We start from the raw sequence: 23,670 nt of genomic DNA, 5'->3' as shown, positions 1-23,670 counted from the left end.
TTGTCAAAACGTAAACAAATATAATCCCGAAAAAAAGAGAAAACATGCCGTGTCTATCGCAGTATAAAGTGTTACGGTTACAAATTTACCGTGACAACAATGTAAGAAATCCCCTTGTGAACCAGCAAAACAGAACAAAGACAAGTTTAAAATATTCAGATACTATTATTATGCAACGAGAGCAAGGTATGCAAAGTCACAAGTCAATACAATAATGCAGATTTCAGGTACAATTCAAGAGAGACAAAGTCTAAGTCAATGGGTCACAAAATACAATATAGTAAACTCACCAAAGTGTCAGTACGAGAGGTAATAAACTATGCAGAATGTCAACACAGCGATCGGCGTGACAGCAGATAATGTAGGTCAGGCGTTGACGGGTTTTGATGCTCAAGCGTGGCAGTAACTCCAGCAAATATGAATGAGTGTGAGTGTCACCCTCCGCACGGCAACCAACCTTTATATTTATTTACTAAGTCATTTCCCAAAAGTTCGTGCACAAACGAACATCATCAACACTGTAGAATGCCCTAGAATAAGTCTCCTGGAAGTAAACACATCCACTAAATGCTGTGACCCAAACATAATTATTACTTAATTAATAACAAAATATACAGAAAATACACACTCGTAACAAAAGTTACATAGCATGTGTGATATGCATTTCTTTTGTATACCAATAGTTATGAACACTCGGCCACACTACTTGTAACCTGTGAAGGTCCGGGTTACACTTTGCCTTCAGGAACTAATGTTTTTCGTAGGAGGCGACTAACGGGATCGGGTGGTCGGGCTCGCTGACTTGTTTGACTCATGTCATCATACTCCAGTGGCGTAGTACGATGCCCATGATGTTGGTCACTGGATTGTCTGACCTAAGCTCGATTTTACAAACTGCTGTCATATAGCTTGAATATTGCTGATTGCGGCGTAAAACAACAAACCACGACCATATTACTTGTGTCAGTTTCAAAGGTTGTCGTGTACACTGATCTGCAAAGACTTACACCAAAGTTTCACCAGTGAAGGCTCTCTGAAGAACGTATACACCGATCTGTAGGTCACCTTACTGAACGCAAACCTTTACATGACAGTCCATATTTCCTGGGGCATAACACACTGATTCATCAGTTTACAAAAGGACTCATGTTTGCATCGTAACTGTAACAAAATGGTTGGGATATCGTGGATGTTTGTGTTATACATTTTGATCTCCGGCAGCCAAATTGTGAATTTAATCCATTAGTGTATGTGGAAGAAATATGAACTCGTTTTCCTTTTGTAAGCACGTGTATTGTTATTTAGTATGGTGTGTGTGTATTTTGACCAAAGGGAGATAATTGTAAATATGGGAAGTATATCATTCAACCTGGTTTGACATTATCGTTCTTACAACAGTCACCTTATGACTGTGTTGTTCGATATGGGTGACTGAGTGAGTGATGGAGCGAGCTGGACTTTCAGCCACTTTTAGCAATATTCCGTCAATATCACGACTGGACACACCAGGTATGGGCAGCATAGCACCCATGTGCAGAATCGAGCGCTGGTCTTCCACTGAAAGAACGAACGCTTTAACCACTACGCAACCTCAGAGTCCCCGAAAGGCACACAAACCGTCATGTCTATGCGAGGAGCAAAGATTTTTATTAAAATATATGACCCCTATAGGTATGTTTCCGATTGAAATGCTTCACAGTGCAATGTATCTAGACAAATCGGGGGTCATCTCAAATTATATACATATATATTAAAATCTTTAATCTTCACAATGACACGAGGGCCTGTGGTTAGGCTTACATATTCTCAGTATTTCGCTATTTCTATGGGTATTTTTGTCGAAAACGGTGAATCAAGATACGAATACCTTCAGAAAGTATTATCATTGTAGACACTGAACCAAAAGTATATTGCGTTATGAACGGTGTATGATTAAGTTCAATACCTGATGTTTTTTTCAGCTGGTATATGTGTTATCGTATCACATCTATGTCTTTCTAGAACATCACCCGCATCAGCCCTAAGCACACGAACCATGCCTCCCAGATAGACGAGAATAAACAGAAGAACCGATGGGTGAATGTTTTGCCGTGTGAGTGAGGATTTATAGATGTTACATGGTAGTTACGAGAGTTTCGTTAAGCGCTTTTGTGTAAAGATAAAATATGAGTACATTTTCTTTTGGCTATTAATTTCGTCTAATTTCGTGTCATGTTTATGGATGAAACCTATAGTTAGTAGTATTCAGTTTCATGGGGTTGGAGCTCAGCAACAGTGAAGCAATATTTGAAAAAAGTATGGAGCAAGATTAAGAAGGCATCACTTCAATATTTTCAGTCGACCATAGCCGGGTTATCCTCCAAGTTCTCGATGATGACGAGACTTCAGATTATATCAACGCCAGTTACATGCCGGTAAGTAACAATTCGGGATCCACCTGCGTTTCATAATAAACCACAATAAGCAGCATGCATGTGCTTTAACGATTGTTACATTTCAAGTACAAACTCGTAGTGTCAGTGTTCAACGCTCGAACAGATCCCAGCACAGACATGTTTATTTGTTGTTTAGCTCCACGCTCAACAATATTTATGCTAATGGCGGCTGTCTGTAAACAGTCGAGTTTGGACTATACACTCTTCTGGTCAACATCGAAACAGGGAACCTAACCACCCGATCCTCTTAGTCACCTCAGGTCAGTCTGACCGAAAGGTTAACACGTGGCATCGTATCCAATGTAAATCGATGCTCATGATGTCAGTCACTCGATGTTCTTTACAGACCGCTGTTAAATAGCTGCGCTATTGCTCGTTAAACAACAAACAGTTGGTAATATATCAAGCGGTAATAAATGTAGAGGATTTTTAATCCGAGCTCTTAAAATCCGTAACTGTTTAATTAATTTTGGGCATGTCGAGGACTAGCATATACAAATGGTCGATTTGACTATATATCATGTGTGGTTCTTGTCAGTACTCGTCAGTATATATTTCCTGATCTGTTTGTTCTCATCAGTAGTGAGTTCTGTTGTACGCAGCCTTCAGCAATATTCCAGCAATATCACGGCAGAGGACACTAGAAATGGACTTCAAACATTGCACCCATTTGGGGAATCGAACCTGGGTCTGTGACGTCACAAGCCAAAGCTTTAACCACTAGGCTACCACCCCTCTCACCAGTGTCCATGCCCTGTAAGAGGATTACGCTTGTGTTGATATAATTTCACAGGGCTACAACTACGAGAACGAGTACATCGCCTCCCAAGGACCACTTCCTGGTACAGTGGATGATTTCTGGAGAATGATCTGGGAGAAGAAGGTCTCTATCATTGTCATGGTTACGCCTGTGAAAGAAAATGGAAAGGTGAAACGTTATTCCTACTGCTGACACAAACACGATAACCTCACCTGTATTTGGTTATACGACCATCTGCTTCCCTGGACCAATAATTCCTAACCCCGATACAATCAATATCGTAAACTTGGCATAGTAGTTGGTGAAGCGATCATCAACTATCACGAGGCCTAAACTCTCATAACTGACACAGTTACAGGATAATCTAGAGGTGCATTTGGTGCAACAATAATGCGCTACCCTAGATAAATATTTGACTGACCTCTTGTAGTGTTGCGCAAAAGTTCTGCTACAAGGCCGTAAGAAGTCAAGTCTTGACCACATGTTTACAGATAATGCTATATGATTGAAACAACAGCTGTAGAGAGAGGGGACATCAGTACCTTAGTAAATATAGACAGGTTATGGAATATAACATTGCAGAAAAGGCAAAAGGAGGGGAAGGGTAAATAATGTGGTTCAGTGACAGTGTTAACAGAACACCTTGTGTTAATAGAACACCTTATATTAATAGAACACCTTGTGTTAATAGAACACCTTGAGTTTTATACTTTAAGGGAACTTTTCTATAGTAATCAACGTCATGACTTCCTGCAAAACTGGCAGTCTGCCAAACCGCGAGAGCAATAGCAGAATCTGTCAGCAGATAATTAAAACTGATCGTTCTCAACTGACAATTAATTTATATTTACAAAACATGAAGTTTTTGTGGTAGAATCCCTTTAAGCACTCGGTAACATATGACTCATTCTGTCCACTGAAACTATACTTTTCCTTTTCTCATCTTATTTAAATGAGATTGTATTTTCCGGACAAATCACTGGGGGAATATACAGCTTCTGTTGTAGGTCGTAGGTGGTCCCGCCAGTGACAGTGTACAGTTATCTCATATCGTGAGATTGCATACATACGTGTCACGAAGTACACGTGACACATGAGATTTCACCTCAGGCAAATTAATTTGTTCGTGAATAAAATTGCCTTTGTTCACCCAGCAGTAAATGGGTACCCGGTGGGATATGTAATATGGAATGTTTTGAGAGTGCATCACCATTTGCACTTCCTTACAACCATAGTCATTTGGAATGTAGTCGCTTTTGAAAGATGACTGGTATATGGTATGCAATTTGCATGTCTACGATTCTCTTTTCAAAACAAACAACTAGAAACAAACACTAACAAATGTGTCATGCAAGATGAGTGTCAAAATTAATATTTTTGATTAATTAATATGCTGTGCACCTGCATATCTTTCGTTCTGTTTAGGGGTTGTAATAGAGGGAAATGGTGGTGCGTTCATATGATGTCTGTCCTTGAAACGTTCAGTCAGGAGTATGTAGTTGTCAGCACGACGTACCTCCAAAGCTGCTTTGCCCTGATGTGTCTGAAATACTCCTCACAGCTCCCTCAATACTCCCTCAATCGTTCACCGAGGCATTTCTACCTAGGTTAAGCATATAAGGAATGTATTGGTGTAATGTTACAGGTGAAGTGCGAGGAGTACTGGCCAGCGGAAGTTCAGGAACCCAAGGAGTACGGGGACATCGTGGTGGAGAACACCTCCTTCTCCTCCCTCAACACCTACAACGTTACAGTCTTCCAGCTGAGGAATGGACAGGTAACAATTCACAAATCACTTTACTGATACAACCAAAACATACAACACACAACCAAAACAGGAGAATTGGTTACAGTTGCTGTTCAACACGGATAGCTTTGGGCGATCGTTCACACAAGTTGATTTCAATCAGTAGTTTAATTACACCGCGGTGGGTCAGTGGGCTTGCACCATAAAACCAAACTAGTCCATATACACATACACTGATGGATGCGGCAGTAAAATACGATCTGCCTCTGTGCTGATGAGTGAGAGCCAATGGCTGGATTGACTTGCCCTAGGGTCATTTCAGGATAACGATGTACGAGTGATAAAGCACTTCCACTTCCTGAACTGGAAGGACATGTCGGCGGATGTGGAGCGGTCCGACATCTTGGACTTCGTGCGGACAGTACGATCACACCTCCGTCCTGACATGGAAGGGCCAATCGTGGTCCACTGCAGGTAAGTCCTTCCTCGAGTGTACTCAAAAGCAACAGAGAGAGAGAGAGAGAGAGAGAGAGAGAGAGAGAGAGAGAGAGAGAGAGAGAGAGAGAGAGAGAGAGAGAGAGAGAGAGAGAGAGAGAGAGAGAGAGAGAGAGAGAGAGAGAGAGAGAGAGGTGGGTTACTGGTATCAGATTAAACTTCCAAGATATATTTCTAACATTTTCTGTTTGTATGACATGTATCCCATCTTGCTGAAAACCCTCTGTAAAGGAAAGGCTGCTGATTTCAAATCCTCAGAAAATATTTTTGACAGAAAATCACAACAGTGGTCATATTTCTCAGAGGATAGCATGGCACTTGCTTTCAAATGGTAGGCAGGGGAAGTAACTCAAGTAACACTCAAGTAACTCACATTACTAACTGGTTCTCATATCCGGAAATTAGTTTGTCCGAACGAATCCTATGTTCAAGTAAAGTGGCCTTATTGTACATTGACTTTAAAGGTCCTTGCTGATTTCCAAGGTATTTCCATAAGATCCTTCAGTACGCACTCTGAAAATTGGTATTTCCCTCTGTCTTGATTAAGATCAATATCTGTACACATAACTGACGATACATACCTGTATCTCAGCAAATGTATGGCATACTATTTTGTTTCAGCAAAGAAATATACTCAAACATGTTCCCATTCCATATATAAAAGTTAAAGGTCAAAGTCAATCATAATACCTGATGGTGTTGTGATGTAACATACAGTTGGTTGCATCGACGGTTAACGAAGTACCAGATAGGTCATCATAACTTGAAACAGTAAAACCTTGTCCCCATTTTTCGTTATTTAAGTTTAAAAGATTGCATCCATCATGCAACTGAATTCTCATGCACTACTGCAGGAGGCCCACAGGTCGTTGATCGTTTTGGACAGAAAGGAAACGATACCAAAAGCATGATCTGAGTAGATTGGGCATGTTTTTTATGAATAATAATTCCATTTTTCAAATGAAAATATGGTTTCTAACAGAGGAACTTCCAGCGAAGAGTGTTCAAGTTTTTCCCATAGGGATTATGTAACGTTGCTGTTATTGAAATATCAATAATGAGACATTAAACAAAATGTGAAAAGCTTTATTCCTGTATGTTCAACCAATGTTTTATTGTCTACGACGTGTTTTTCTGTACCAAACTAATTGCTTAACTACGTAAAGAATCGCAAGTGCCAGTTTCTAAAAGCAAGACATTATTCCAAAGAACATGCTATCCATTTGCTGTGGCATTTTCCTTTCAAGACATACATATTTCTTTCCAGTGCTGGCGTTGGTAGAACAGGGACGTTCATATGCCTTGACTATCTAATCCAGTTTATTGAGAAGCATGACCTGTCTGACACTGTAGACATATACGGTTACGTGATGAAGCTGAGGAACAACAGAGTCCTCATGGTCCAGACAGAGGTTAGTTGATTTAGCATCCCTGCTGTGGGTACATAATCAAGTCGGAACAAGAGAGAGAAGAGAAAGAGAGACATACGATGTAAAACCACACGGTCTCGTTAGTCGCAACAGAGCAAATACATACTGTGGTCCATTATATGACCCCATATGTACCACAAAACTGCATGCTTTAATCTACAGCATACTCACTTGTGCCACTACACGTCCACAAAACTGTCCGCTTTCATCCATGATCTACTCACTTGTGCCACTACACGTCCACAGAACTGCCCCCTTTCATCCATGATCTACTCACTTGTGCCACTACACGTCCACAGAACTGCCCCCTTTCATCCATGATCTAGTCACTTGTGCTACTACACGTCCACAGAACTGTCCCCTTTCATTCATGATCTACTCACTTGTGTCACTACACGTCCACAGAACTGTCCCCTTTCATCCATGATCTACTCACTTGTGCCACTACACGTCCACAGAACTGTCCCCTTTCATCCATGATCTAGTCACTTGTGCCACTACACGTCCACAGAACTGTCCCCTTTCATCCATGATATACTCACTTGTGTCACTACACGTCCACAGAACTGTCCCCTTTCATCCATGATCTAGTCACTTGTGCCACTACACGTCCACAGAACTGTCCCCTTTCATCCATGATCTAGTCACTTGTGCCACTACACGTCCACAGAACTGTCCCCTTTCATCCATGATCTAGTCACTTGTGCCACTACACGTCCACAGAACTGTCCCTTTTCATCCATGATATACTCACTTGTGCCACTCCACGTCCACAGAACTGTCCCCTTTCACCCATGATCTACTCACTTGTGCCACTCCACGTCCACAGAACTGTCCCCTTTCATCCATGATCTACTCACTTGTGCCACTACACGTCCACAGAACTGTCCGCTTTCATGCACGACATATTCACTTGTGTCTTCTTACGACCGAATACATTCAGTGGACTCAGCGATATCCTATTTATGTAAAATGAAGTTACTGTAAAATCAGGTATCAGCTGAATGTTGAAATTTTGGCAACAATCCAGTCTGTTGGGACAAGTTATTATTGTAACCCGTCTATCTCGGGTACGTATTTGCCAGCGTTCCAACGTTAACCCTACTGGTCAAATTGCAGGGACAAGACCCAAAGTTGACAAGGAATGAGTCAAAATAAAATCAACATCTATTTATATTATGACATTGCTACGAATACAATTGACACGATTTAACATTTTTTCGTATTTGTCATTCAAATTCTAAAAGGTTTTCCAAGTTCCATAATTTTGATTTAAAACATCTGAGCATTCGGACTGTTACGGAGATGGGCGCCATTAAAGGAAGCCGCAACCATAATACTGAGTTAATAAGTTGAAAAACATGTTGTGTAACAAGTTGCATTTTTTATACGATTAGATAGCACGCAGTCAGCAGACCCCACAAAAACGATTAGTTGAGAAAAACGATGATTTTTTCCAAATACGTGGTACGAGTTTTTCTCATCTTCGGCGCCAGTTGTCTTTTCGGTGTAATTTCAGTTGCATTTCTGGTCAGGTTCTTTCCCAACTGAGCTGGTTTCAGCAAGTGACAGTTTTGTGGACGTGAGCGCTGGGCGGATATTCTATGTTGAACATGACATCAGATAAAACGTTTGCTGCAAACACTAGAGCGCGTTAGAAGCCGAACCATCTCCGAGGATGAACGGTGGTACGAGATTTGTTGAAAAAATTGTTATTTTGATTAGGAGCTATGTATAACCTGTGAGTATTTCGACATGAAGGCTGTAAACTTTGCAGATTTAGGTTAAGAGCTTCGTTTATTTCCAATATTGAGCAGAAATAATATTTCAATATGAAATCGGAAAAGCGAAGTGAATCATTGAAAACATTTCCCTGATCGTTAATGCATTTATATTTTTTAAAACCAAAGGTTTCAAGAGAACAAAAGCCTGTCCCCGAGGACGAGTAACATTACTGCATTCTTTCTGTCAAATCTGGAATCTTGGCGACACCTGTTGTATTTCCTTTACTATACAGTTGGTGGACGATAGTCTTATACTGAGATACAACGACAAAATGGAAGGAGAGTGATTTGGGGGTCATCTTGTGATTGTGCAGCATCTCGGTATTCTTTCATCTTAACACAAAGAGATTGTAAGTGTGGTTTTACGCAGAATATGGGCATATTCCAGCAACACCACGTGATTTTGACAATGAGGAGCATGGTAGTACTGTTCAGGGACTGGTGCTCTCCTGGTGAGAAAGACAACAAATGCATTATCTCGAGATTTGAGGTCATCATTGTACTGTTTTCTTGTTCACTTGTTTTTATTTAGTAAGTATATGACACATGTTGAAGCTTAACCTCACAAGCCACTGGCATCATATTCCGCGTCTTAGTCTGTTGAAATCGTGTCTACACAAAATTGGTATTCCAGTAACGAAAAATGTCCATATATTAAATTTTTAACATTTTCTGGAGTTTGTTGGAAACCATAAAGCTTCCTGTTTCTGCGTTAGGAATATTAGATATTTTCGTTTCTTCTGCACTCGTCCATAGCGCCGTTAAGGAAGCTGCCATTTTGCATAGATGACCTGTTGTAGTTTTTCATATTTCTGGATTTGCGTAGAAACCGTTATCATTATATCATGACAGAATTTAAACACTTGCCTTGCCGTAATACATCCCCTTTACTGGTCAGTGAGGGGAAATTAATGGGAGATCCCGTACAGGATGTTCAGGATGATTATGCGTGTGATGGCAACAGTCTTGGATCAATGCTCATACTATCGATTTCTTTGACTATTTCACTGAATCGTAGCTTGAATGTTAAACCGTAAGGAATATAGGTGCCCAGGACCATGTTCGGTTTTGCATGTAAATGGATCTGTCACGTCTGTGACGAAGTTGAAAAATGTTATCGAATGTATCAGCATGTATCAGTGTTGTATCACTGGATTGGGCACAGACTCCTGCCATGTAGCTGAACACAGCAGCAGCAGCAACAACAACAATAACCGCAAAAACAACACAAATCTATAAAATACCCAAACAAAAAACCCCACCCAACATCCAACCAAAGAAAAACAACAACCCCCTAACCCTACAAGAAGCCAACCCCCTCCTACCCTCAACTCCGAAAACACCCAATATAAAACGAACACGCACGCACGCACGCACGCACGCACGCACGCACGCACGCACGCACGCACGCACGCACGCACGCACGCACGCACGCACGCACGCACGCACGCACACGTACAAAAAAACCAAAAAAAAAACCCCAAAAAACCCAAAAAACAAAAGTTACAAAACCCCCCCCCAAAAAACCAAAAAAAACCCAACAACCCCCAACCCCCCAAAGGAAGCCAAAACAACAAACAATAAAACAACATATAACGGAATTTCAGTTGTTATCGCTGACCGTGTTCGATCCCCAGACCCAGTACGTCTTCATCCACGACTGTGCCAAGCAGCTGGTGGAGGAGAAGCGGTTGGCTCTTGAACATCCCGACAGCGTCGTGGACGTGGAGGAGGGGGAGGAGGAGGAGGAGGAGGAGGATGCGGTGTATGTCAACACAGAGATGGGGGTGCCGGTGATGAACGATGGTATGACAGGAACAGAAATACCAACGTGTAAAGATAAAACAGGGGGTGAGCCTCAGATTTGAGGGAAGTTTTAATGGTGGAAGGCAGCAAATCGCGAAAGGAAATGGAGGACGTAAACCGGAAAGAGATCAGTTGTATTGGTCATGGTCATCGCGAAGATATAAACTAAAGTCGAAGTTTCATCACAGAAGGTGTCGCCAAAACCTCTTTATAACTGATGGTTGCAAATTGTTTGTTTTTTATTTTTGCTTCATGTTGGTGAAAAAAAGAAACCGAATGCTTGTATTAATAGACAACAAACACATAGCCTCAGTGTTCAATGCTGGAGAAATACTGTCAGCACGTGTGCACTAAGTTGATATTTTCTGTAGGTTAAAAGTAAGATATCAGGAATAAATCTGGTGATATTGTAATATGTACTTTAGAACAGCTGTTTGATATATTCGAATCATCTTTGTTTATGATTCGGTACAATACTACATGTGATGGGGTATAAAAATAGGAATATGTCAGTTGCTGTTTTTCAAGCAGATTTAACTAAAAGCTATGCCAATATAAACGTCATTAACGAAAGTGATATTGATTCGTTTTATATATTGACACAACTCAGTTTATATCGTGTTTATGCAAAGCTGATTTATAATAATTTGTTAAATGTCTATCGTGATGCCATTTCCATCACCACAGTATTCACTGTAATAAATGCCCACGTTTACAAGTGACGGATCATATACCATTAAATAAGAAAGGGATGTTGGATTGACAAGATGCAAACGCGAATGATGAAGCTAAGGAGAAAACAGTATATGTGGGGAAAATGTGATCATTTATTCAATTTCGCTGTAACTCGTGACTACATCTTCCACAGATGGCTGTGATCTGTATGAGAATGCCAGCACCTGCCGCCTTATTCAACAGACAGAGCTATGAGGGATGTACGATGTCACCCTTAACAGTACAAAGAGCCATTCAACTCAGTTGGTACCGCGGGAAGTTGCTGACACAGGTGTCAAACCTCTCTCACTCACTCATCGACCATCTCAGCAGATAGCATGGTTGTTGCCTAAAGTACTTATATAGATCACCTCAAGTGCCAAATACCATTGAATGTAAACAATAATATTATTTTACATATTTTTGTCATTTATGTATATGTATGCATTATTATTTTCTTAAACGTGTGTATTATATCGTGCTTATATGAACAAATGGAGATACTTAAATTCAGTACATAATTATGTATCTGTATATAAATCGCTTCGCAAAAGTTCCGTGTCATACATAATGTTTCCTTTGATGTGTCACTACTAGGAAGGATAAATGTTTTCTTTCAAGAGTTTCCATTAACTTAGTCCATCAATTCATCAAGAACAAATTAAGCAGATACGGTGACAATCCAGACTGTACAGTATTACATATGGGAGGTTGAAAGATTTATAATAGATAACATGTTTGTCCTAGTAATCCCATGATATTTTAATGTGTTAAGTGTATAAAGAGTCGCCGCGAGCTTTGTAGCCGCAGCCTTTTGCTGATGACTGGAAACTTATTGCTCTCAGAAGGATGTGCGAATTGAAAAAGTTGTAAAATGCCATTTTAAATTCACTGTGATCGTTCTTAAATGACATCTCTCATGGGAATATATCAATAACAGAATAACAGACAAACAACAGAAGTTGATTGGAGCACCAGACAACACTTGGTCGTGTGAAGCTAGACATACTCTGTCTGTCATACGGCATATGGCTATTATGACCTTATCTCATATTCAAGATCAACGTCATAGCTACAGGTCATCGCTGTTAACACAGATCCTGTGTGTTAAAACAAGACATTTCGAAATGTTTCGTGTTTACTTTTAACACACATATCATATCACAGAATGACCACAAGCCAGATTTTGTCTTGTTTGAGTATGTTCTTTAATGTTCTCAAAATGCATATTAATCTCTTTAAACGAAATTTTACGTGTATTTTCCATACAACTGCATGTTTTGCTCAGTCCGATTTTCATGTTAGTATTGTGAAGAATATACCTGTTGACAGGACAGACACGCACAGAAACACAGAGACACAGATCTAGACACACACACGCACAGAAACACACAGAGACGCACACAAACTTGTGTTACACACATGCAAAATGATTTGTGCAATCAAATCCTCTCTTCCATGTGATTGTTGAACCGCCAACGAAATGACTATTGCCTGTAAATGTCCGCGTTTGTATCACACAATCCGATGATCGATACTTTAGGAATGGGGGTATGTGGACACTCCCAAAACAATCATACAATCCAACTGCACGTCCCTCAAGACTAAACACATGTCGCTTACGAATGTGTGATGAGACATCGTTTATCCGATTTATAATTTCTGGTGTATATATACTTTTATATCTTTATATTTTGTTATGATCATTAAAAGTCTTTTCCACGTTTTTAATATAATCTCATTTCTTGTTTATAACGCAATCAGAGTTCATACAACGTTGTCCTTTACGTCCAGGCTTATCTTTGAAGGTGTTTATTGAATCCAAGTTTTTTTAACAGTCTCATCTCTTGTTTATAAACATCGATCAGAGTTCCCAAAAATTATGTCCAACGTTGTCCTTTGCATCCGGGCAAATCAGTGAAGGTGTTTATTGAATCCAAGCGAACTATCATTCAAGGGATCATTGACCTCCTTCCATTTCACTTGCGTGAAAATAATTCTCTTTCATACCAAGGCCTTACATCCATCCTTTAAATGAGCTGCTGGCCATGCAATTTTCCCTATCCTCATCTCGTCCAGATCAGTGACCATTGGTTCTGACAGGCTGTGAAATTGCCAGAGGACCTTCGTATCTGCGGGCTTTCCTTTGTCCCGTGTATCAAGGCACATTCCTAAACAGGCAATTTCCGATAAATCCCCTTTGTCCCTGTCTATGTCTAGACCTGGCCTTCGATTGTCTTTGTGTAAACATTATCTGGCCTTCGTTATAGACGCATTATCTGCTCATTTGTCCCAATAGTCAGTCCGCGTGAGGACAGGATATTAGTTGGTGAGAGCCTATTTTATGAATGGGTCGTTGCTCACTGATTGAAAACAGGCCACACGGATTGTGAAGATTTAAGTTTTGGATTGTTTTAGGGTGAATTACGTTAGGTCATTGTAATGTGGAACGTCAGGTACTCGATATTTATGGTTGCAATATACAGCCCATCATGGATGCCCCACCTCGTGATATGGTCATATTACTGCAGATAAAGTCACAAGAGGTGAGCTAAGAGGTTCAAATATCTTGTTTAACGTTTTTTAAACGTTTAAACTGTGAAGGTTTAGGAAATATTGAACGTATTTGTGATTAACGTCCTTGTTCTGATGTGGACAGTGAAAGTTTTCATCGTGTTGAGACAGATGTAGGTTGTAGGATCCCTTGCATTACTGGAAACGACAGAAGTATGACAGAATGTATGTTGCAATGAGTGTAGATGCTCGTCAGGTGAGGCCCGTACCGCATGGTCCTATTTAATCAGGATTAAGTGACCAGGCTGTGTTACTTGCTATCATGAGTGTAATGTTATTCCAGTCGATTCTTAAGTTTCAAGTCAACTGCTGTTTGACGTTACATACATGTACCATTAAGCAACATGTTCTTGTCCCTTTTGGTCTGTAAACACAATGTGAAAAGCATAAATCCAGTGTTTTGATTAGAACCGATCATCTGCAATGCAATGCAGGCGATTAACAGAAAAGGATGGTTAGACTGAGTTCGTGAATGTATGTCACAAATGTGTCTGACCCAAACCGGACCATTTTACAGACCGCCTTAAAGCCTCTATTGAGGAGTGCAATACAGGCAATATCAATAAATAAAACGACATTCATTTGAATAAACATGACAGGGTCAACATAGGTAAACACAGGAATAACAGCACAATGGATGGACATACAGATGAACAGACAGACAGGTCAGGCTATGTCACTTACTGTGATGAGTGTGCTGAAGTTTGTAGTCAACTGCTGTTTGACGTCACATACATGTAACATTACCAACCTCAACATTAAGCAACACTTCTCGTGTCCATGTAGCTCAGTAAACACAATGTGAAACACGTAAATTCAGTCTTCTTCTCTCCTGTCTGAGAGATAGCACAGCTCGAGCTTGAGCACGGACCCAAATAGCAATCAGAATAATTTGTTGAAGGATATTCATTACGTGACATATACTAAACCACATGAGACCCAGACATCGATAGGCTATAATGGCCCTGAATGACATGGTCTACTCCAAGTACACGTGGGACAACGATATGATAAGTATATCTGTGCAGCGCAATGGATGGAGAATCAGTTTCCATAGCATCTGACTCAGTGTACATAGAGCATCCACTTAGTCAGACGTAGTCAGGAAATGCATTGACCACCGTAGTGTAAAAGTGTTTTAATTGACATCGTTACACAGAATCTGTGCAGTATAACACATTTAGTACTGACCCCATCAATCCGAGACACCCAGTCTTTATTAGGAGTACTGTCAACCATTGGTGTGACGAACTCTATAAAGTAAACACTTTATCCGAGTGTGCAAATTTGTACAAACGAGCACACATAAACATGCACGTACAGAAACATGCACGCACACATGGGCACATGCACACAACTGCATATGTACATACACGTCTCTTTAGCCGTGATATTGGAAATATCTTAAACCCAGTTTTAAGACGCCACATCTTCCTACACTGTTTGGTTTTACATTCTGCTAGACTAGACTGGTTCACACATACGCTGAATAGTTTTCCGCTATAGTCATGTAACATGCCGCGAATCTCTCCCCACTATAGTCATGTAACATGCCGTGAATCTCTCCCCACTATAGTCATGTAACATGTAGTAAATGCTTCTCCCATACAGTTCAGTATTGAATTATGTATTGAATTTGCGTTTTGTGTTGTGTTGCAGTCAGGTAGGACAAGTGAGTCAGTATATTTCCAAAACGTCCGTAACATCAATACATCACCCTGGACACAAGGCAACGGCAAAGGGCTTCAGGGCGTGAGTGAGTTAAAGCTAAATGGGATTTTCGACTTAATCACCGTGTGTCATTTTTTACACAGCTACCCTGATGGAATATACGTCAGAGCAGACATAAAGTGTCTGATAACATCGATCCAGAGTTACGAAGTCAAACTAATACTCTGTCGGGCTGTCAGCACGAAATGGTTTTCTACAATTTGGATACTCTGACTTTTACCCTTGGATTCCCTAAGGTGAAATCTACATTACATTCAAGAAAACGGTATGCTTAATGCGACTTTAAGCTTACAAAGAAAAGACAAAAGATTTGGAGTCTTAGAAGACATGTCTCATTGTTTGTGCAATGAGACTGGGTCTTTGGGTCGTCACATTGCGTGCTTGGTATTTGGTTTGGTGACTATCAGACATGATTCTGACTACAGGTTTCCACTGGAGGTCCTTTCACCCAAGCTGCTGGTGTCGTTGTGGGCATTTAAGTTGATGAAGGATATGTATTACGTGACATATACTAAACCAGAGCAGCGTAAAATAACATGCAGACACACAAACTAACATTCAAACAAACTGCTGAATAACAGTACAATATATCCAGTCAGCATACGACATAGCGGATATCATGCATATCACAAAATAAAATTACGCCATCTAATTTCACCGATATCCGTGTCTCCATTGGTAATACGTTCCGTGCATTAATATGATCACCCATCGCTCCCACAATGCTGAAAGTCTGAAGTCTGCTAAAACTGCATGTTTGACAAGGAAGCCGAGAGCAACCTTAAAGATCAAGCAGCAGCTGTGTCTTTAGAATCCATAGAATAATCCATTAGTTAATCGGTTACTTGAATCTTTTATTAAGATAAGGAACTCTTTTGATGAAACGGCCCATGCCCTGGAAACAGTCGTAAATGAAGAAGTTGTCGGGTTCAGTCAAATGAGAAGGAGCGCCTGTTGGAGAGGCTTACGTTGTGTGATGCTTGGTTGTCTCATATGGCTTCAGCGGCTGTGTTCTCTCAGTATTAAAGGTCAGATCACAAAGGCCGGTGAATTTCGACTACAATTTAAGTATGAAACTGATCACAGGAACGGCATTGTGTGCAGTGTTTAATCGCGGAGGGAGGTGTGCCATGATTTAGATTACTCTTTTCCATTACAGTATACTATTCCTTGGTCCCCGAGGATCATTTAGCAGAGGAAATGTATATTTGTGCTTTTAGTTAGCGTGTGTGGTGTATGTATGAGGCATTTGAAGCATATCGGGAAGTTACAAATATTAAATTACAATTATATAAAATATTGTATTGTCTTGAAAATGTTAAATTTGTCAAATCAATTTATCGTTAAGGGAATTCTGTTGGCGTCCTGTTTATGAAAACACTTAGCTAGTATCTAGGATATGTCAGAGGGGTCCTATTTCAACATAGGCATAGTGGTGTAAATAACATTCCATGAAGAAATACAATTGGTCAAAACTTAACTTCACTCTTCAGAAATTGTATATAATCGTTAAATACAAGTGTGTGAATTATTGCTGTGATATGTTTTTGACATGGAATTAGGACCGTTTCTCCCAAACTCACACAGATCTTTGTTCACAATTTTGTTCCTTTGTAAGTCATGACTATATCTTTCACAGATGGTTGTTATCTGTATGACAATGTCAGCAGCTGTCGCCTGTCAACGGACAGCAAATCGTGTTACCTAAAGTACTTAAATAGATCAGTCCCAAATAACATTAAACGTCAAGAATAGTATTACTTTACTTATTTTCATCTTCTATATTATGTGTGTGTAGCAGGGCGTTTAGTCATCCCACAGAGTACATCCTTACCTTGTCAACTTGCTGAAGGGGTTAACCTCTTTGGTCATGTAGACAAGGCGTCCGACTTCGGAGCAGCTGGTCAATCGTTCGAATCCCTGCACGGGACTCGGAAACTTTGTGGCCTTTACCTACATCTGAATCATTATTTTCCATGTGTGATATATCCGCCTATTTTCTTTGATGTGTCATCTCTGGAAAGGACGAATGTGTTTGTTTCAAGAGTATTCATTAACTTGAGTTTTGGGTCCATCAATTCATCACGGAAGAAGAACAAATTTTTCAGATATAGTTCAGGTTCTACAATATTTTATCTAGGAGGTAGAAAGAATTATAACAGGTAATAATTTTGTCCTAGGAATCCCACGATATTTGTGTTAAGTGAATCACGAATCACCGAGAGCTGTGTTGCTGCAGCATATTGCTGATGGCTTGAACATTATTGCTCTCAAGGGGTTAAGGGGAAAGGTTCCAATGGAAAAGCTGTAGAAACGCCATTTCAAGATCACTGTGGTCGTTCTTAAATGAAATCTCTCAAATGGGAACAAAATGGTGAACAACAACAGTAATCGATTGCAGTAGCAGGCAACACGTGGTCGTGTAGCACTAGACACGATCTTCCTGCCTTACGGTCTTATCGCTATCATGACTTTATCTGATATTTAGAAATAATGCCATAAGAATACTAGTGGGTCAGTAGTCGTAAAACATCTCTGCTAACAAAGCAATGTTTTCGTGTTTACTCTTATCACACCTAGAACAGAATGAACGTGACTCAGGTTTTGTCATGTGTAAGTACGCTCCAAGATGTTCTGAAACACATCTCTGTAAACGTAATGGATATCAGCAGACTGACGATACTAAAGTATTTTCCCATACGATGGCACAGTTTGTTCAATTTTTCATTTGAGTGTTTATGCAGAATATATCTGTTGACGGTAACGTTCTTTTCTGTCACTGTCGTTTAAAATAGCTTCATATTCCAGTGAGCTCACTGCTGCGATGCCATCTTTCCTTGGTAACTAACTGTATGATGTCACATACCAAAGTAACCACAACAGAAGAATAGTTTGTTTTGCAAAACTTTATTCCTCCCCTTAAGATATAAGTAACCCCAATACCTATACTAAACTAATTCTACAGGTGCAAATACAACTAACTAATCTAATTACCTAACCTAGCTACATATACAGTTCTGTCTACCACTTATATTGCTAAAGTTCTAATAATACTACTACTACTACTAACTACACTAAAATCCTAATACCCTCACTAATATAGATAATGATTACATATAATCCCAATCAGAAACTAAACAATTGAACTAAATAACAATAAAGGAATTTGCCACTCAGAGAGAACACTTTCTCTTTACAATGTAATCAGAATGTCAGTGCACTTTGGTTCCACTTGGTGACGTCATGGTATTTGTGTGGTATCCCTCACACCCAGGCGATGGTTTCCCTCACGGAGTTTAAGGGGCCTGTGTAATGGTTGATGGCTGTGCCATCCACATCTCACATTACTAGGAGATACATGCTCCTTGTACAACAGGGAAGACTCTTGTCTGTCTCCTTACAGGCGGAGATAATACCCCTCTCCTTACTTTAAGGATAACCGGCCAGTTCCGGGACACTACAATACAATATAAGTAACTACAGTTACTCAGTAAGACATGTGTCAATGTCTTATACTTTATGCATGTACTTTACTCCGATTTACATATTTGAAAGTGGAACAGTTTTTGTGGAACGATAACATTCAAATTTTGAATGGCTTTGTGGCTATATAGTGTTACAATATGCACATATATCTAGAAATACTACATCAGTAAAACAATTTCTTGCTACATCTACTCAATCAATAAATACAAAAGTAATAATGATAATAAAAACTTACGCCAGCCAGCGTGAGATGCAATCCCATACAAAAGTTGAACCCATACAGGTGAACACAGTGGTGATTCTGGCTGACTGTGCAGATTACTACCCTTCCTCACTATTTATATTGACCTCCCATACCCAAGCTACTCAACACCTCTCTATTGTTTACAAATTAACACCCCAGCTCTCTGGCCATACCTGGTCACGCTTCCCTGAACATAACCCTGTTCCCATAGTATTACCGAACATAATCTAACAACAACTCCCAACAATATATAACACACTCTAACAATACCATACTACATCTATTTACAGTACCATAAACTAATTATATAAACGAAATCATCTGTGATCTTGACATCACTCCCCACTTCAAGTAATTGTACACAAGTACAATTATATATTACACTCAAGATCACATTTAAGTTTGTTTTAATGCATAAATATCATAAAACACAATTGTCTAAATGTACAATAGCACAGTAATACATAAGAAATAACTGCTGACAAATAATCTGGATATGCAGAGAGTACATTATTTACACACTGCCATACACATAGTATGACTAGGGTGAACACCGGCTCAAGAGATCAGCCCCAACATTCTCACTTCCTTGATTGCACGAATTAGAAATCTGTAGGGTTGCAAAGTCAGGGCCCACCTCATCACTCGTCCATTGGTCATTTTTGCCTTGGTCATCCATATTAAGGGCTGATGGTCAGTCTCCAAAATAAATTCTCTCCCATACAGATATCTTTCTAACTTCTGTATTGCCCACACAATAGCCAAACACTCTTTTTCTATTGTAGAATACGCTCTCTCACGATCTACTAACTTCCGACTCACAAACAATATTGGAAATCGCTCACCTTCCTGTTCTTGTAGCAGTACAGCTCCGATTCCAACGTCAGAAGCGTCTGTTCTTACCAAGAATGGTTTCTTCAAGTCGGGTAGTTTCAAGATAGGAAAACTTGACATATGGGTTCTTAACGTAGTGAAAGCTAATTCCTGGCTTTCTGTCCATATTACCTTGTTTGGCTTTCCTTTCTTTGTGAGATCAGTTAACGGAACTGCTATGGCTGCATAGTTTGGGATAAATTTCCGGTAGTACCCGGTCAGTCCCAACAACGCTCTCACTTGTTTCTTGGTTTGAGGTCGCTCCACATTTAGGATCTTTTCTACATTCTTACCTTCTGGTCGAATTAGACCACTACCCACCTTGTGCCCTAAAAAGTCCAGATGTTTATATCCCACTTTTACCTTTGAAGGTCGAGCTGTAAGATGGAATTGTCTTAACCTCGTAAATATTGCTCTCAGACTTACCATGTGGTGTGACCAGTTCTCAGTTCCTTCTATGATGTCGTCTATGAAGTTGTCTGTATTTGGTATGTTGTGCAATACTTGTCTCATCAGTCGGGAAAATACTGCAGGTGCATTAACTACTCCAAATGACATCACCTTCCATTGGTATAATCCATCAGGAGTTATAAATGCTGTCAGTTCTTTGCTACTCTCTTCCATTGGAATCTGCCAATATGCTTTGCTTACATCAATTTTGGTAAGATATTTACAGTTCCGTAACCGTGCAAAGATGGAATCAGCTAATGGAATTGGTTCGGCATCAAATACGGTCACCTGATTCAGTTTGCGAAAATCGGTACAAAATCTGTAAGTCGAGTCAGGCTTCTTCACAAGTACAATGGGGGATGCATATGGTGACTGAGAAGGTTCTATCACCCCCATGTCTAACATTAGCTGTATCTCCTTAGCTACAACATCTCTCATATGATGAGGAAGTGGATAGGGCTTGGATCGTATAGGCTCATTACATGTCAGCTTGATCTTATATTCCATACAATCTACCTTCCCTGGTAAATCACTCAGTACATCTTTGAATTCACTTATGAGCTCCTTCACCTCATTTTGTTGCTCCTCTGTCAAATCTTCAGAAATGTCTACATCCTGATACGTTTCCTTAGAAACTAAAGAAGGTGAAGCTATGTCTAACATACTCACCTCTTCAGCCTTGACATCCACCAGACCAGCACTGACATGCACAAGTTGAGCTATGCTGACGTCACATACAGCTGTGTCCTTGACCTCCTCTCTCTCAATGTACCTTTTCAGTAGATTGGCATGATAGGTTTTAATCTTGTTACCAACCTGTATTCTGTAATTGCCAATGCCAAAGGTATCCAGTATTTCATATGGCCCTTTCCACTGCAGCAACAGTTTGTTTGAATCAGTGGGCAACAGAATTAATACTTTATCACCAACCTTCATTTTTCTTGGCTTGGACTTCACATCAAAGAACTTTTTGTATTTACATGCTTTCTTTTGAAGTTCTTGCTGTGCTACGTGAATAGTCTCCTCAAGACGGTTTTGAAGATCTAGCACATACTCATATGTGGTTCTTACCTCTGGATTTGGTATATCTCTTGTCCAGATTTCCCTCAGAATCTGTACTGGTCCTCTCACAGTGCGTCCATATAAGAGTTCAAATGGGGCAAAACCCAAACTCTCTTGAGGTACCTCTCGGTAAGCAAATAACAAAGCAGGTACATACCTGTCCCAGTCATTTGGTCGTTCTGCACACATCCGTTTCAGCATCGTCTTCAGGGTTCCATTGAACTTCTCTACTAGGCCATTGCACATTGGATGATAAGGGGAAGTAGTAAGCTGATGTATGGACAATAGTCTACTTACCTCCTTCATCACGCCTGACGTGAACTGGGCTCCCATGTCTGTTAATATCTCCTTGGGGATACCAACCCTACTGAATATCTCGAACAGAGCTTCGGCAACATATTCCGTCTCTACTCTGGGTAAAGCTACTGCTTCTGGGTATCGTGTTGCATAATCAACCACCGTCAGTATATACCTATTACCCTTGTCTGTGACAGGATACAATGGACCAATCAAATCAACAGCTACCCTCTCAAATGGCACTTCAATTAATGGCATTTGTCCCAGTGGTATTTTCCTTACCTTTCCCTTCGGCATGGTACGTTGACAAATATCACAAGACTGAACATGTCTTCTGACATCACCAATTACTCCTGGCCAATAAAACTGTGAGATTACCCTATCTAGAGTCTTCTTGATTCCAAGATGTCCACCCATCAGTGCTTCATGACATACCTTCATTACCTGTGTGCGCAATCCAACCGGTACTACTGCCTGTACAACTTGTTTACCATTGTCCATTTTATTGGAAGTATGCTTCCTATACAGCATATCATTCTCCACAAAGTAAGAGGAAGTACTATGTCGGGTCTCCCTAATCTTACCTTCTTCCACTAATTTTCTTATTTTGTTCAGACTTGAATCCTGATGTTGTAGGGATACGAACTCACCTCGACTCAGTGTCAACCCAACAGGTTCCAATGTCTTCAAGGGTTCCATGCCTACTTGGCGTACTCTTCTCTGGCTCCTTGTCTCTACAGCACCTACTGTTTTAATGTCCTGCTTATCCCACATCAAGTCTGGATCTCCTGGCTCTCTAACTCCGGGAATATTGCCTAATATTAAGTCACAGATTGGTGTGTCCATACATGCTGCTCTCACCATACCCGTGTAAAAGGGCGTATTTACAGTAATCCATGCTACCGGAAGTGTCAAGATCCTGCTATCTGCTAATTTACAAGATTGTGTTTCTGAAGTCAAACATGCATCTTTTACCATTGACCTCCTCACTATTACACCGTTACATCCCGTGTCTCTAAGCACATCTACTGGAGTGTCGTTTACCTTTCCCTGATAAAATGGCATGCGGTGATCTTTGGTAAGCACACTCCCTGAGGCTACATCTGCTTTAGTAACCTCCTCTGAAGTTGCTGCATCACCATCTAGAACTTCATGTATGCAGGGCTCTACTTTTGTGTTATCTGGATGTATTAGAGACATGTTTGTGTTGTCTTCACTCACCTGGATACTTGCCACTTTAAACTTGGGTTTCTTGCACTGTGCTGCCAAATGCCCAGTTTGATTGCAGTTGTAACATGTCCTTTCCTTAATAGGAACAAATTGTTTGGAACAAGTACCATGTTTACTTGATGCGCTACCCTCGACTATTTTCCCTTTGGAAACCTGCTTGTCAGTTTGACCTGGAATAACTGGTCTATTGTATCTTCCATGACTCGTACCTCTAGCTTCTATAAATTGCTCTGCTAGTCTAGCCATTTCCATCGCGTCTTTTGGCTTTCTCTCTCTCAAGAATATACCCAGATCCCTTCCAGTCACATTCAAAATCTGTTCACGCAGCAGCAAATCTCTCACACCTTCGAACGTCTTTTGTGTACCACTTAGTTCAATCCATCTGTTGAAATAGTTCTCAATTCTAACTACAAATTGTGTGAAAATCTCACCTGTTTCAGTTTTAGCAGTCCTAAATTTCTGATGGAATCCATCCTCAGTCATTTCATAGCGTTTAAGTAATGCAGTTTTAACTGCATTGTAATTTTCAGCCTCAAAGGCATTTAACCGGGA

General features: G+C 40.2%; 1 protein-coding gene across 5 annotated transcripts in view; it reads left to right on the top strand.

Moving 5' to 3' along the window:
• LOC137286649 (tyrosine-protein phosphatase 10D-like) overlaps positions 1-12,907 on the top strand; it is a 39,645-nt gene extending 26,738 nt beyond the window's left edge. For 3 of the 5 annotated variants that reach the window (XM_067818614.1, XM_067818611.1, XM_067818613.1), the window contains 8 exons: positions 2,002-2,092; positions 2,338-2,414; positions 3,229-3,363; positions 4,841-4,972; positions 5,265-5,416; positions 6,705-6,849; positions 10,289-10,502; positions 11,326-12,902. In XM_067818614.1, the coding sequence (XP_067674715.1) occupies positions 2,002-2,092; positions 2,338-2,414; positions 3,229-3,363; positions 4,841-4,972; positions 5,265-5,416; positions 6,705-6,849; positions 10,289-10,502; positions 11,326-11,387 (1,008 nt within the window). In that variant the 3' untranslated portion in view covers positions 11,388-12,902. Of the gene's footprint in view, positions 1-2,001; positions 2,093-2,337; positions 2,415-3,228; positions 3,364-4,840; positions 4,973-5,264; positions 5,417-6,704; positions 6,850-10,288; positions 10,503-11,325 lie in introns of all 5 variants that reach the window. The other 2 variants (XM_067818615.1, XM_067818612.1) reach the window with 1 other exon arrangement.
• The last annotated feature ends 10,763 nt before the right edge of the window (positions 12,908-23,670 follow it).

The sequence above is a fragment of the Haliotis asinina genome, chromosome 6, assembly GCF_037392515.1.
Source record: "Haliotis asinina isolate JCU_RB_2024 chromosome 6, JCU_Hal_asi_v2, whole genome shotgun sequence".
In the NCBI taxonomy this organism is placed as follows: domain Eukaryota; kingdom Metazoa; phylum Mollusca; class Gastropoda; order Lepetellida; family Haliotidae; genus Haliotis; species Haliotis asinina.
The sequence above is the reverse complement of the archived record's forward strand: the minus strand, read 5'-3'. Positions and strand labels throughout refer to the sequence as shown.